This window comes from Kogia breviceps, chromosome 2, assembly GCF_026419965.1.
Source record: "Kogia breviceps isolate mKogBre1 chromosome 2, mKogBre1 haplotype 1, whole genome shotgun sequence".
Taxonomy (NCBI): Eukaryota; Metazoa; Chordata; class Mammalia; order Artiodactyla; family Physeteridae; genus Kogia; species Kogia breviceps.
The window spans coordinates 79,733,680-79,748,550 of record NC_081311.1 but is presented as its reverse complement, the minus strand read 5'-3'; the positions used below and the strand labels follow the sequence as shown (position 1 = coordinate 79,748,550).

General features: G+C 37.0%; 1 protein-coding gene across 1 annotated transcript in view; it reads right to left on the bottom strand.

The window, feature by feature from the left end:
• LYST (lysosomal trafficking regulator) overlaps positions 1-14,871 on the bottom strand; it is a 192,132-nt gene that overhangs the window by 103,830 nt on the left and 73,431 nt on the right. Inside the window, exons 12-18 of the mRNA XM_067025680.1 lie at positions 13,787-14,219; positions 13,149-13,304; positions 10,613-10,757; positions 9,201-9,374; positions 5,398-5,558; positions 4,345-4,535; positions 1,303-1,548 (exon numbers count right to left, since the gene is read on the bottom strand). Coding sequence (XP_066881781.1) covers positions 1,303-1,548; positions 4,345-4,535; positions 5,398-5,558; positions 9,201-9,374; positions 10,613-10,757; positions 13,149-13,304; positions 13,787-14,219 — 1,506 coding nt within the window. The remainder of the gene's footprint in view (positions 1-1,302; positions 1,549-4,344; positions 4,536-5,397; positions 5,559-9,200; positions 9,375-10,612; positions 10,758-13,148; positions 13,305-13,786; positions 14,220-14,871) is intronic.

Here is a 14,871-nt window from a genome sequence, read left to right as displayed (position 1 = left end):
ACCCCTGTCCCCTGCACTGGCAGGTGGATTCTTAACCACTGCGTCACCAGGGAAGTCCCACGTGTAAGGATTTTAAGGAGACTGAATTTTATTTTTGTAGGAAAGGATGGATACTGAACAAACTTTCTAAGTTTTAAGTGTAAAAACATACTTTAAAAGTCTTATTGGCAAGATCCTATATGTATGCAAGATAAAAAATTAACCATCTTCTCTAGGATCTAGTCACTGTGTAACAGTAAACGTAACAAAATTATATTCAATAACTTGATGAAAGAGGAAAAACCGTTTTGAAATTATACAAAGCTATAAAAGTAGATCATAAAATGCTGATAAGTTAAATGAAAAGCTTTTAATTTTAAAACACTAGGTACTAGATGCAAAAAAAAAGTTCGAAAAAGGAAAAGGAGGAAAGACAGACAGCTTAGAGTATGGCGGATCAAATGCTAATCAAACATTTATAAGAACAGTAACAATAACAACAAACACTGATATGTCTCTTACTGCAAAATTAATCAAAAGGTTAAAAGAAAGAAGGCCGGTTAGGAAGACAGTATGATAATGTTGCAGAAGTTATAATTAAGGAGAAAATTTTGAGGATGAAAAAAGATCAGGGCAGCTTTAATTAAACAAGGATATGGACCACAAGTAGAAATGATTTGTACTGAAGAGAGACCATCTGTACCCCCATTTGGATTTTACCAATCCCTGAAACAATCACATACACTATTGACTGCCTACTCTGCGTCAGGAAAGATATTGTGCTGGCCCTCAGATGACTAAACAGAACAGATAATTAAACTTGTTTCTCTGAAACAGTACCTATGGCGTGAGTCAAAATTTTTGTATTTCTCCTTCGCTTTAAATAAACTTCAAACATGAACAAATTATTTTTGTACTTATTTGACCTTTTTTTCCCCCATGCATCTGGAAGCTTCAAGGGAAAAACAAGTTTCATAAACATTATTTTAAGGAATACATTTCTTCTATATTTTTACTATGCTATGCTTTTCTTTTTTCTCATTGGCAATTTTAAATCTTGTACATTTAACACTTAATTGTTCTAATTACATTTCTGGATAACAGGAAACTTCTAAAATCTTCATAAATTAAAAAGAAATTTTAATCAAAAATTACCTGTGGCAGAAAGTGTGATGACATTCTAAACAATAAGTGCTTTTTTAATCTTAAAAGTTTAACATAGTTGATATATAGCTTTATTTGTGTTCGAAAAGAAATCCTGAAATGTATCAATAATAAAGAAGTAGTTTCTCTTTAAATAAAATTATAAGCAGTGATTCTTACCCTAGCAAAGAGAAAGACAAATATACCAGTTCCACCAATCTCGTGCAGAATGCCTTGAAGGGTTTTACATTCAGTGGGCCGGAGATTCTTTAGATGATAAGGTTCTAATAAGATGCTGTGAACCTCTTTTGAGCTGAAGGGTCTTTGCGAGAGTTGGGTTTTCATTTGACCTTTAAGTCTAATAACTGGCTCATAGATGGTGTACTGAGCAGGGCAGTAAGTGGTATACACAACTGAAAGATTTTCCTGAAACACAAATATTTTCCTTCCGTAACTAAACAAAGTTTAAAAAGTAAGTTATTAACTAGCAAGTGAATATTTCAAAGTGAAAAGACAACCAACAAATCTTTTTCTTTGTTTTAAAAAAGAGAGACACTACACTAAACAAAGATGGACATGAGAAGCAAGACAGCTCCCCACAAAGGAAAAGATCAGTTTCATTTAGCAGTGATCAGTATGTGTAAACCACATCAAGGCTGAGAAAAATTCCAGCTTTGATCTCTTGAGAATAAACATGAAATTATACCTATTATCACTGGTAACAACAAGCCCATACCACACTCATTGCATGCCAGGCACTGTTCTATGCATTTATAAATATTAACCAATCTTTACAACCCTAGGAGTTGGAGACTCTGGGTCAATGTATTCAAATGTATCTTGGCCTTGAATTTGCTCATGGGCTGCCTACTCATTTAAACACGACTCTAAACTAGATCATTCTTTCTACTAGAATAAACTTCCAGACTATCAGCGTACCTAACTGAAATTGAATGGAACTTTCAATATTTCTCCCATGCAGAGGGTAGTTTTGATCAGATTCTGGCTGCCTGCCAAATATTCCATTAACTACTTTTAAAATGATGGTAAATTTTAAATGCAAAATATACTCTGAGGTGCTCTCCGTGGAGGCAGCTGCAGGAGGTCAAGTTTAGGGAAATCAGGTAGATTCAAGATCTTCTCACAGAAGCCGGGGCGGGTGGGGGGGCGTTGGGCTTCGATCATTTTCAACTCATGGTGATTTAAGTATAGTTTCATCAGGCATCACCTAGCATATATGCATACCAACTAAACTGACTACACAGCCTACTGTATATGATTATGCTGGGTGAAACAAAATTGTATACCTGTAGTAGTTTTCATTAGAAACCTGATAAAATGCCCAGTTACCCGAAACATGTCCCACCTGACACCAATGCCTTGCCAGGAGGGCACCATCTCTGCCTGACTGCTCACTCATACCTCATAACCCCAAAATAATGAAGTCAAGCTTAAAAAATCTGCTTTCTAAAAAAGACTTTTCACATAAAACCTGTATAATTTTTATCTGTGATAATTTCTGTTGAATTTTATGACTTACAACCTATATTCTTTTCGGGCAAAATAAAAGGATTAAGAATATGTAACTTTTGGGCTTCCCTGGTGGCGCAGTGGTTGGGAGTCCGCCTGCCGATGCAGGGGCCGCGGGTTCGTGCCCCGGTCCGGGAAGATACTCCACGTGCCGCGGAGCGGCTGGGCCCGTGAGCCGTGGCCGCTGAGCCTGCGCGTCCGGAGCCTGTGCTCCGCAACGGGAGAGGCCACAACAGTGAGAGGCCCGTGTACAGCAAAAAAAAAAAAAAAAAAAAAAATGTAATTTTTGTACAAACAAATGGATTAACCAAGAACTAGAGAGTTAAAATTATGTTTTGAACAAACATTTGTTGTATGAGCTCCTTCGTCTTCCTAAAGCAGAGATACTCAATGTGTGGTCCCCAACCAGGAGCATCCGCATCTCCTGGGAACTTGTTAAAAATGCAAACTCTTGGACAACACTTCAGATCTACTACTGAACCCGAAGCTCTGGCCCAGCAATCTACGTTTTAACAAGTCCTCTGGGTGATTCTGGTTAGAGAATCATTTCACTAAAGCATGTTTGGTCCACGGTGGCACATTTGGGGTGGGATTAATTCTTAGTTGTATGACACCACCCACACGCTGTAGAATACTTAAAATCCCTGGCCCCCACTCAATAATAGCCAAATGCCTCAACAGCCAAAATGTCCCCAGCCCTCATTTAAAAATACTCCTTAGGGAGAAAAAGATGGTGTGCCTAATACCAGATCTTCAGTTAAATTCCACAGGTATCTACTCTATATTTATTTTACCACAGATATATATTTAACACCACTTAAGACTTACATATGTTTTACAAAATATCTAAACTAGAACTTCTCCTTTACTTTAGTCAAATGTTACAGCTTTAAAATATAATAGATTTTGATTGTAAAATATACACCTCATTAACAACAACAATAACAACAAAATATATCCCAAGGTAGTAGCCTCCAAGTAAGAAATATCTCTGACCTATAATTGTACCTCTCATATGAAGGCGAGAGAAGGAGGAACACAGTTTCATGGCTAGGAACACAGTTTCATGGCTAGGCCTACCAGCTTTTAGTAGATCTTCTAAGACCATGAAGGGTCAGTTTCCTAGCTGCTATAATGAAAAATATCTATCACAAGTTCCTAATCTATATATTAGTATAACAAAATATTAAAATAATGTATAAAATGCAATCAAGAGTCTCATATAAGCAGAGTTAGCAATAATTTGAAAGCAAAATTCCTAGTTGTTATTGATATTAAAGAAATATTCTAAAATCTGAATATGTATAATTAAAATTAATATAAATAAAAGTTAGTATTTATTTGTAAGTATGGGAAAGAAAGGTAATAAGCAATCTTTTAAGGCTAACACGTGTTATATTTTCATTATATCATAAACATTTTTCTCAAATGATTAATAGGTATAACCTAAAGTAAACTGATACTTAGTATAGAAATATAGTTCCAAGGAAAAGAAGATGAAAATTTGAAACCTGAAAATGAATTCTGAGGTGGTCAAAGTATTTCAATTAAAAAGAAAAGCATTTCTAAGTAAAGAAAATATTGAGAAACAGAAAAGAAAAACTCTAAAAATCTAATTCCCAGCAAATGACACATTCAATAAACATACATAACAGTTACTACAAAGTTAAAACTTATAAAATGAAAACTTACAATTAGAAGACCAATGTCCACATCTTTGTTGGTCATAAAAAGTTCTCTGATCTGTTCACATCGCAAAATTTCTTTATTAATATATTTGGAGTAGTCATTCACAGGCTTGCCATATTTACATGGCATTATGGACGTATGATTGGGTCCACAAGCATATAAATAAAATGCCTCTTGTGAGCCAATCTTAGCTCCTGAATAGCAAAAAAATAAAGTTATTTATCTAAAATACTCCAACCAAAATTTTTCGTAAAAAACAAGAAACCAAGAGGGTTTTTTTTTTGCTAGATTCTTATAGTTGTTCACTGTATCTTACAAAATTGATAAAGCCTCAATTTCCAAATTGCTGTAATGAGCAAATAATTTACAGCAAGATTATCTGCGGGATGTAAGATGAATTAATATAGATACATATATAAAGTTAACTGAAAGCTCTTGGTATAATGAAGCCATGAAATTTCTAGTTGCTCTTTAGGCTAAAAGCAGGTTTGGTTTCATTTTGCCTCTTCTTTTTTTTTCTTTTTTGTAAATGGAAACTATACCTCAGTAAATTCCTTTTAAAAATAACCTGTGGATCTTTATTCCTTCATCCATCCATCCATCTATTCAATAAACAACTGTCTGAATGCTATTATGTGCCAGGTTTAGTGATATGTTTTTAAAAATCACATATTTCTTTTTCCCCTAAAATGTGGTATTTTAAAATATAATATACTAAAATTATAAATAAAAGAGACCACCAGTCTAAGTGTACCTGTCCTAACACTGCATTTTCCAGGATTATAAAGTTGATTTAATATAAGCTTCTCTTTCGGGGAGGGTATGGGGGTAGGATGTACATCTCTACATTAAATGTATGTATCAATTATAAGAAGCACCTAGATTATAAAAATGTTAAAATATTTTAAAAGTACATCATGGAATCTAGGAAATACAGTACTTACTAAGTACAAGTGAAGGAACAGGGATTAATACTTTATCCAGGATAAATAACTTAGTTTAATATTTGTTAACTGAAAGAAAAATCTGGAAATGCTTTGAAGGGGAAAAATATACCATTGAAGAGAAGTAAATTTCCCAGGTCCCATTTGCCAGCCAATTGCAGAAATTCTTCTTGGGATGATAAACAATGGCCAATCATGCAAAATGTTTTATTGCTGTCAGATGACAAACTTGTTTTTCTTGGAAGCATAAAATCCAAAGTAACATCAGGCTTCCTACGTTAAAAACAAAGTTAAATCAGTTACTTCAGCGAGTACTAGGGATTTTTAAAGTATGAATGTTTAAAAACGGGAAATTCTTGAACAAGTTTCTTGGTTCCGTATCAGATAGTTGGTGATGCGACAGAGAGGAGGACTGATTCTCTTGTGTCTTGGTCCAAGGTGCTGCTGGTCCACAAGCCCCCAAAGGAAGGGAGCAGAACAGAGATGCCTGATGGTCCTACACCAGGCCATGGGAAGTATGACCCGACATTTGCTGCAAGCTTTCTTTGCCACTTGACTTCTGCATATTCACCTTCCTGGTTTGAGATATAAATCTACCACCTCCCCCTGATTTTACCAGAAAGTCTCCCATCTCAGTAAACAATTCCTAAAATCTCATGTCCTCTATGAGGGCTTAAAAAACTAATCAGAAAAAGATTATCACTTCTTCAGGTTTTGCTCTGACAAGGCACTAAAACGCCAATGCTTTTTGGCATTTTCTGTTTCTTCAGTGCTAAATCATTACCGAGCTTTTGATTAGTCTCTTGCTTTTCTTCATATAAAGGTCACAGGAATCCTTAGAAAAGGCAGAGTAGGAAGAGGTAATCTAATGGTTTCTCCTAGAGAGACACACATGATGGGAGAACTTCATCCTCTAGTTGAAATGGCGGAGTGCCAAGCTCTACCTCCATTTTAGAAATGTTTTAACCTCCATATTAAGATAATGAAGGTAGCTTATAAAGACAAAGTTTGTGAATAAGACAGAGAACTTAGAATAAGCTAATAATGAGATATTCTATTTTGGTATGTATTTATTTAAAAACTTTCCCCGAAGGCTTTCTGTTTCATACTTAACATATAAATTTAACTATTTTAATAGGAATATTTTAAACAAAGGAAAGATGTGAGCTAACTTTTTTTTACTGAGGTATAATTGACATACAACATCATAGTGAGATAACTTCTATTACTCTACAGGCATCTTTCTTGAACCAACTAAATGGCTGTGACTGAAACAGTACTGCCACCTAGTGGCATTATGACAATACAGTTTTTATGGGTAAAGAAAATCTGTAAGATCAATGCGAGATGAGTTCAACACTTAAAATAATTCATACTATCTACTATGTGCCATATATTCCTACCATATTTGTGTGCTGTTCATCAAATAAAAATAAATAGAAAATATTAATAGGTTTTTTTCAGTGTCATTACATCTTGAAATGTATTATTTGTAGAAATTATTCTATTAGTCCAGAGAGTGATAAAGATAGTGCCGAATTTAAATCAACAGAATAATATATTCATCCTTGGTCACTTGCTCACTGCTCTATTAACAGATAAAATCATTAACTTGTACCAAAGGGGGAAAAATTCCCTCAAAGTAATGAAGAAATAAAGTGGGTGGGTAAAAATTAGTGCTATGTGAATCAAGTGACTATACTCATAACTTCAGAACTGGCCACAGAGAACAGCTAGACTCTCACTCTGAACATGTCTAATGATTAGTTTATGATTCCTATATCTGTCAGCTGGCCTGATTCACCAAAACGCTGTCAGGTTAGTAAAGCACAGGGTTTTAAAGCAGGCTCTATCCAGACTCAGAGTCCAGTTTGCGTTTCAGCCGCCCTCCTCACTGCTGGTAGGGCTTTGGGGCAGTTACCTTGCCCTACCCTGGGTCTCAGCTGCCTCACGTGTAAAGTACACCTCTTTCATCATGCTCTTGGGAGGACTAATTGAGGTCATCCATGTCAAGTGCCTACTACACTGCCTGGTGTGTGCTGAGAGCTCAAGAAAGGAGGAGGAGAGAGTCCAGGAGACTCTATCCCAGCCCCAGCCCCAATCCCAACCAATCTAACTCAAGGCTCTGGAAACAAAGAGTGATGGGCTATACCGCTGCCATTCAGGCTTAGGCAGTTGTGAAGACAGAACTTCTCAGAAAACATTTTATTTGGACTATGGAAATTGAGCTTCAATGACATATTTTCATGTATTTTTTTAAAATGAATAAACTGTTTCCTGTGGCAGACACTGTGGACTGGCTACCCTAGAGCCGTTCACAAGCCCCTTCCCCTGCCTTCCTGAGGCTGGACAGATGTAAGCAATCAACTCCTGCAGCCACTGCCGCGCTGACCAGTACACAGCCTTCCCTTGGTCCCCAAAGGCCTTTTCCTCTGCCTGGCCCACTCACTCTTCCTCCCTCCTGCTCATGGAAAGCTCCATCTCCTTCAGCTCTCAGCTTCAATAAACTGTTCCTAGATAGGTCTCCCCTGACGTACCTCCCTTAAGTAGCAAACCTGTTATTTGTATCCCCACAGCACTTGTCATGATTTGTACACACTCATTTAATTGTGTATGCTTGCTGTCTGCTTCCTCAAGGGACTGCAAGCCCCAAAAGGCAGGGAATGTGTCTGTCTTGTTCACCAAGCCCCCAAGCCTGATATAGCATGTGCTCAGCACATAATAATTCCTCGGTAAGTATTGGATGAACAAATGAATGAAAAAATAGGTTAATTTGTGCTAAGGGTATATGTTATCTCTATGATCTAATCTACTTCGAGGGACTTTTGAGAGAATTGGAAGATCATGTATATAATGCACCTGGCAAAAGGTCTGCAACATAATAGGTATGCAATATTTTAGACCATTTGATTAAATGTAGACTCCTCATCCTGGATTCAAAGCTGCTGTCACACAGTATCACCATGCCCACTCATTTTTCTTGCTCATTATTCAACTTAGACTGTTCCTTCCAGCCAGCTTGGTCCTTTCCCATGTTACACTAGTTTCCAATTCTGTATCCCCTTTCATGCTATTTCATTCAATAAAATACCTCCCAATGCTTACAATTTCCAAGATACCTTATAGTTCTCTTAGTGTTACATTTTACATTAAGATATTCTACAGGGCTACCCTGGTGGCGCAGTGGTTGAGAGTCCACCTGCCGATGCAGGGGACATGGGTTCGTGCCCCGCTCCAGGAAGATCCCACATGCCGCGGAGCGGCTGGGCCCGTGAGCCATGGGGCCGCTGGGCCTGCGTGTCTGGAGCCTGTGCTCTGCAATGGGAGAGGCCACAACGGTCAGAGGCCCGCGTACCGAAAAAAAAAAAAAAAAGATATTCTACAAAACATTTCCTATTAATTTGACTCACAATTCTCCTGGTTTGTAAAAGTCATACAGTACTATAACCAAATCTATCACCTGGCATATTTCTAGGACCCTATTTTAATCTATCACCTGATACATTAGCTTATATTTTTCTCTAGTCATCCTAATTTCTTTTGAAACTCTGATTTAATTTAGGTATTAGTTTTATTAGCCACTTAATTTAAATAATTCCTTATGGATTCATTTTATAACACATGGGCTTGATGGACTAAATTATAGGTTCAGCTGCTTGATGTAATATACGTTCTACATGAATGCCTGCATGCTCCAAATATATATCCAAATATTAATCTTCAACAATTATTTCTAAGGGGAATTAATTTTGTATGAAAGTGATAAATAGGAAAAAATATCTAACTTGACAGACTCTTATGTTAATATATAGTAAAATTTTACCTACAGTTTTCTGTAATCTGTTTCAGAAGCTGTAACAGAATAATTAAAATTTTAACTGACATTAATAAGTATTTACTAAAAATGTTTCATACCTCTGTCCAGAGACCCATATGGAGATCTTCCCATGGATATTCTTTTTCCCTTGGGGCTGCTGCAAGTAGGTGAGTACTAAATGTTGCCATTTGCTTGGAAGGAAAATATTCTCCTGTGATTCAACCTGCGCTAGTAAAACAGCTTTCGTATCGTCATTTGAATCCATGCACACACTGCACAAAAAGAGAAAAGGTATAGGCTAAAAACATGAAATTTCTGATCTCAGTTTTTAACATGTATATCAACTACAATTCTAGATATTTAAGTGAAATTAAAAATCAGTTCTATTATTAAACTAACTTGAAAAGTCAGTAGGTCTTTGTTTTACACCGTAATCTGTTTAGTTATTTTATTATACTACTACCTCAATCCATGAACTAAAATAGATTTGGCTCATTTGCTAGTTAGGGTTAACAATTTGGGCAATAATCTTCAGAATTCAATTTGCAAAAAAAAAATTTTATTAGTACTATCGGTACAGTCATTGCCTCTTTAGAAATTACAGTATAATATTTGGTTCATACAAAAATTAACACATATTATACATAAATATCTAAATGCCTAAAACAAGGATGTATTGTTGGTCTAACCTACTTCGAGGGATTACTAAGAGAATTAAGATATAATTTATATAATGTACCAAGTAACCTTTTTTTTTTTTTTTTTTTTTTTTTTTTTTCAGTACGCGGGCCTCTCACTGTTGTGGCCTCTCCCGTTGCAGAGCACAGGCTCCCGACGCGCAGGCTCAGCGGCCCCATGGCTCACGGGCCCAGCCGCTCCGCGGCATGTGGGATCTTCCCGGACCGGGGCACGAACCCGCGTCCCCTGCATCGGCAGGTGGACTCTCAACCACTGCGCCACCAGGGAAGCCCCCCAAGTAACCTTTATTACATTTACAGAGCATAGATCCCTAAGCAACACGTTTCATTTAAAGTTTTATAAAGATAGTATCATACTAGTCATACTCACTCAATACAAATAAAAGACTTGTATCTATACTAGTTAACAAAGGAGGTACGAAAAAAAGGACAAGACAGCAAGGAGAACCTAAGCTTATTAGATAGTGGCTCTTAAATATATACTCTGCATGAAAAACTGCTGCCTGATAACAACATCATAAGATCACTTCAATCTGATGGAATACTTTCATAGATAAGACTTCAGTAAGTATTTGGTCTAAGATACAACTGAGAATTAACATAATGTACTTCAGAGTTTAATTATAGATTTTTAGATAGAATAATGTATTGTTACAAAGGCTGTATTAATAACTGTTAGAATGTATCTTCTTTTTTTAAAGAATTTTCTATTTTGCTGTAATGATCTTTATTAGCAGATTTCACATTAATGTCTCTTACATAAATTATTTAAATACATGCGCTATTCATGATGGGTTGAGGATAATCATTACCGAAAGATAAAAGTGCCACTGTGGGGATCAGCCCACACTTGGATCATCAGCGCTTTGGACCCCAGTGAGATCATATGAATACAGCCTTCCTCTATGAGCCTTTCCCCAGGACTCACGTACTCTGCACCTTCCGGTCTGCTGTGCTCTATGAGAAAAAGATGTTAGAATGATCAGTTAAGCAACTGATAAAAATTACGAAGCATGGTTGTTCATTTGTAGTAAATTATTTACCTGGAATGTTCAGACATTCCAGGCAAATAAACAACATTTATTTCCAAACCACATTTCCAAAGTTTAGATGTTAACTCCAAAAAAAAGCATGAAGAGTGAAAACAGTAATTGAGCACAACAGAAGTTGTTAAATGTTTTAAAATACATGATAACCGAGGGCTAATTGCAGGAATGAAGAGACCACTGTGATGTCACTGTGCCATGATTCTTTTACCAACTGGACTGGGCCACGGTGACGTTGGGGCCCCAGCCCAGGGAGCACACACCATTGTCACATGCCTTGCACCACCAAAAATATCTATAATAATAATAATAATAATTATAATAATAGCATGCTTTTTAAAAAAAAATTGATATTAAAATTTTTAGAAAAATTGTGGTGTTTGAATATATTCCTTGCTTGGGCTCCCGGATGGGTGATCTCTGAATGTAACTGCTGAGGGATTCTGAGACTCTAACATCTCTCTCCAAGGCAAGTGAAGGCACACGCGCTACAGGCTTTGAGCCGTATGGTTACCATCCTGACTTCTCTTTCTCGCCACTTAAAACCGAGCACTGCCTGAGTGGGTGTGATGAGCTCAATCCTCAGCCATGCGACCTATTACCACGATTCATGACTTCACGTAAAGCTACATTAAGATGTACCAAAATAGAAAATGCATGCCCAAAGGCTCAGACTTTCAGAGAAGATAAACACTGCCAGTTATCAGATTGCACATATATTGGTTGTCAATTTCCTACGGGTATAACCACCGCCAGGGACGTCCCTGGCGGGTCCAGTGGTTAAGACTTTGCCTTCCAATGCAGGGGGTGCGGGTTCGATCCCCGGTTGGGGAGTTAAGATCCCACGTACCTTGCAACCAAAAAACCAAAACATAAAACAGAAGCAACATTGTAACAAATTCAATAAGGACTTTAAAAAAATGGGCCATATCAAAAAAAAATCTTATTAAAAAAACAACACAAACCACCACCAATTTTTAAGAATACTCCCCCTAGCAATGATAATAGTCTTTAAAAAGAACAGTTAAATTCAATTGATTATCTTGAGGACTATTGCCCAAGATATATAGAGAACTCATATCTGAAGTGATATCGAAAAAAATGTTTCCATATCAAATATGAACTTGTACAATTAAGAGACCAGAAGAGAAACCAGTGTGTATTCAGGAATTCAGAGTAGTTATATTATAAATATTTCTTAATTTAGTGCTCATGATAATCTTGTGAGGTAAATATTATTATCCCCATTTTGAGGGTGACAGAACTGAGGTGCTGAGAGGTTAAATAACTTGCTCAATGGCACACAGTGGTTTAGTGGCAAAGGATGTGTTATCACTGTAATATTTTCTTCACCCTTCTTCAATTTTTTTGTATGTATACTATTTTTAAATGTTAATTTTAAATGTTTATGCAAGATTATCTTTCTAAAACACACTTTTTCTAATACATCTTTACAATAAGAAATTTTTAAAATGTTCCCAATACTTTGTTTTCTCAGGTCATTATGTATATTTATTCATTTGATAAGAGACTGTTTACATTGTGATAGCTCCCACTTGATAAGTAAGAAAGAGATCTGCAGTTTACAGGGTAGTGGTGACGTTTAAGCTCTGGAATTAAATACAGGTGGGTTTAAATCCGTTTCCAGCACTTACCAGCCACAGAAATTGGTCATGCTGCTTAACTTCATCGACAAATACAGACAGTGTGAGCACTCACCTTACTGAAATGTTGTGAAGATTAAAAATGTATATAGCAAGAGCAGAGCAAAGTGACACAATCCAGAAAGCTCTCCATGTACATTAGACAGCACCATCATCAATAACATCACATGTATATCATTCAGAGCTATCAATTCATAGGTGGCAAAATTCAATTCACAAAAGAAAACACTATAACTACCTAAAACATTAAATTATCTGCTAAGATTTCTTAAAAGTTCAGCTTCCTAGGCTAACCCATAAAAGTACCTAAGTGTGTTCTGCTAATAACTTGGAAATAACGTCTGTGGAAAAGTAGAGTCAGAGCTCCGACTGTAAATATCAGGTGATATTTCCCACCCTTCAACCTCGACGGTGTCGTTAAGGTTTTCCGTTCCATCTACAGGTCAGCGGTAGAAGACCTCCCTGGAAACTAGATACTGGGGAAGGCCTAGTGTCCTGAAGCAGAGGCTCTACTGGTGTGTGTAAACCTTGTGGAATGAGCAGCTATTGAGGCCAGCACCTCCCTATAATCATAACCCCCTAAACACCTGTCTCATTCAGTCATTTCATTCATTCATGGACCCTAAGAATTAGCCTACCTGCTTTACTTACCACCACCATAAACTGCTTTCTAACGAACAGCTTCTTTCTACCTAGCAGTTTCCTAGTAGCATAATTGCAATTCGAGCAGTTATAGAAAGAACTGGAATGCAATTTATTCTCACTCTGGAGGTTGGTTGACACATTTAAACATTCTGTGATGGGAACAAGGAGAGAGGCACTGAGGTAAGATACAGCATAAGAAAAAGAGCTAGAACTATGAGAGAGAAAGATGAAATGGAGGTAGACTAAACAGGAGGTAGGAAACAGGTAGCAGAGGATGAACAAGTGGCTACAGGGTTCTATCCTTTCCTTTTCAAACACCAGGAGCCACCCTAACCCAGTGACGGGACCAGGAAAGAGGCAAGAAAGGGGGCTGGTGAGCCCCGCAGCAGTTGCAGCTGTGGCCCACCTGCCCCCCCGCCATACACACTAGGCAAAGGAACAGAAGAAAATGGAGTTTTCAGGGCTATCTGACAACTCAGGCTTCGGTAAGTCAGAGCCCGCCCCTGCTGAGGCATTCCAAGTGAAGAGCATGTTGAGAGTAAGACAGAGCATCGCTGTATTCTCAGAGCTCAACTACTATAAAACAGCCGTCGGAAAAATCTTAGTGCAACCGGTAACGCTGTTATCATACCTGTTCCACCAAAATTACTATCCAGTGAAAGTAACGATTTGTTTCTTTTCTTTGTCTTCTTTCCTTTTTCTATGGTACTCTCAGCTTCGTGAATGCGCTCCACATTAAACCACAGTGAAATGCTGAAACCTTCCGACAGGTGTGGCCAGCAGTTTTGTCCTAGCAATGGCAAGTGGACAGGCGCTACGTGCCAAGAGGAAAGCAGCTGCTGGGGAAAACTGTCACTGTCACCCTCCTTCTTGCTCCGCGAAACTCGTGCTCTTCTTAATAACCCCATGGCCTTACTGTTTAGAATCGCGGGACTCTTTTGTGAAAAAGATGAAACACCATTGCTTAAATTTGGAGTATGCAGCAAAGGGAAGGTTAGATACTGTGCAGGACTCATAGTAATGTCACTTTCAACAATTTTCAGAATACCCAGAAGAAGAATTTCCTAGAGGAGAAGAAAAACCACACAAAACTTTACAATCATGTTACAAGGTACATAATAATCTTGAAAGTCAGGTTATAAATGAAAATACAAACATACACATATGCATATCAGCTTCCTATTTAAATACCGTCCTATCTACTGTATCATTAAAATTTTCATTTTTTGTGTGTGTAGTTAAGATAAAATATGAAACAGAGGTTTCAGTCTTAAAATATATAATCTCTTGTGGTTAAAACCTAAAAAGTTATGAGTTGGTTTTAAGTACTAGCAATTAAATACAACGATTATATCAGGAATCATTTCTAGCAAAGAAAGATGTTTATTTCCAAGTACACTATAGTTGCTTCTATCAGTTATTTTTAAATGAGGGATAGAATCAGAGACCTTACAAATTCTTCAGATTTCTGAATGGCATTTACAGCATGACTGACTTCACAAAATTGAGTGCTCCGTTACTTTCCACCTTATTTTACATGCTTTTCCCCTAATCAGATAAAATTTCTTCCATCTCTGTTTGGTAAACTAAAATAAGGTTTTTAGTTTTATTTATAATTACAAGTTTTTGGTTAAACTCAAACACAGAATGTACAGAAGAGATGACAAGAAACAAGTATTTAATTAAAGGGAAAAGCAAAGACTAAGGAGACAAGTA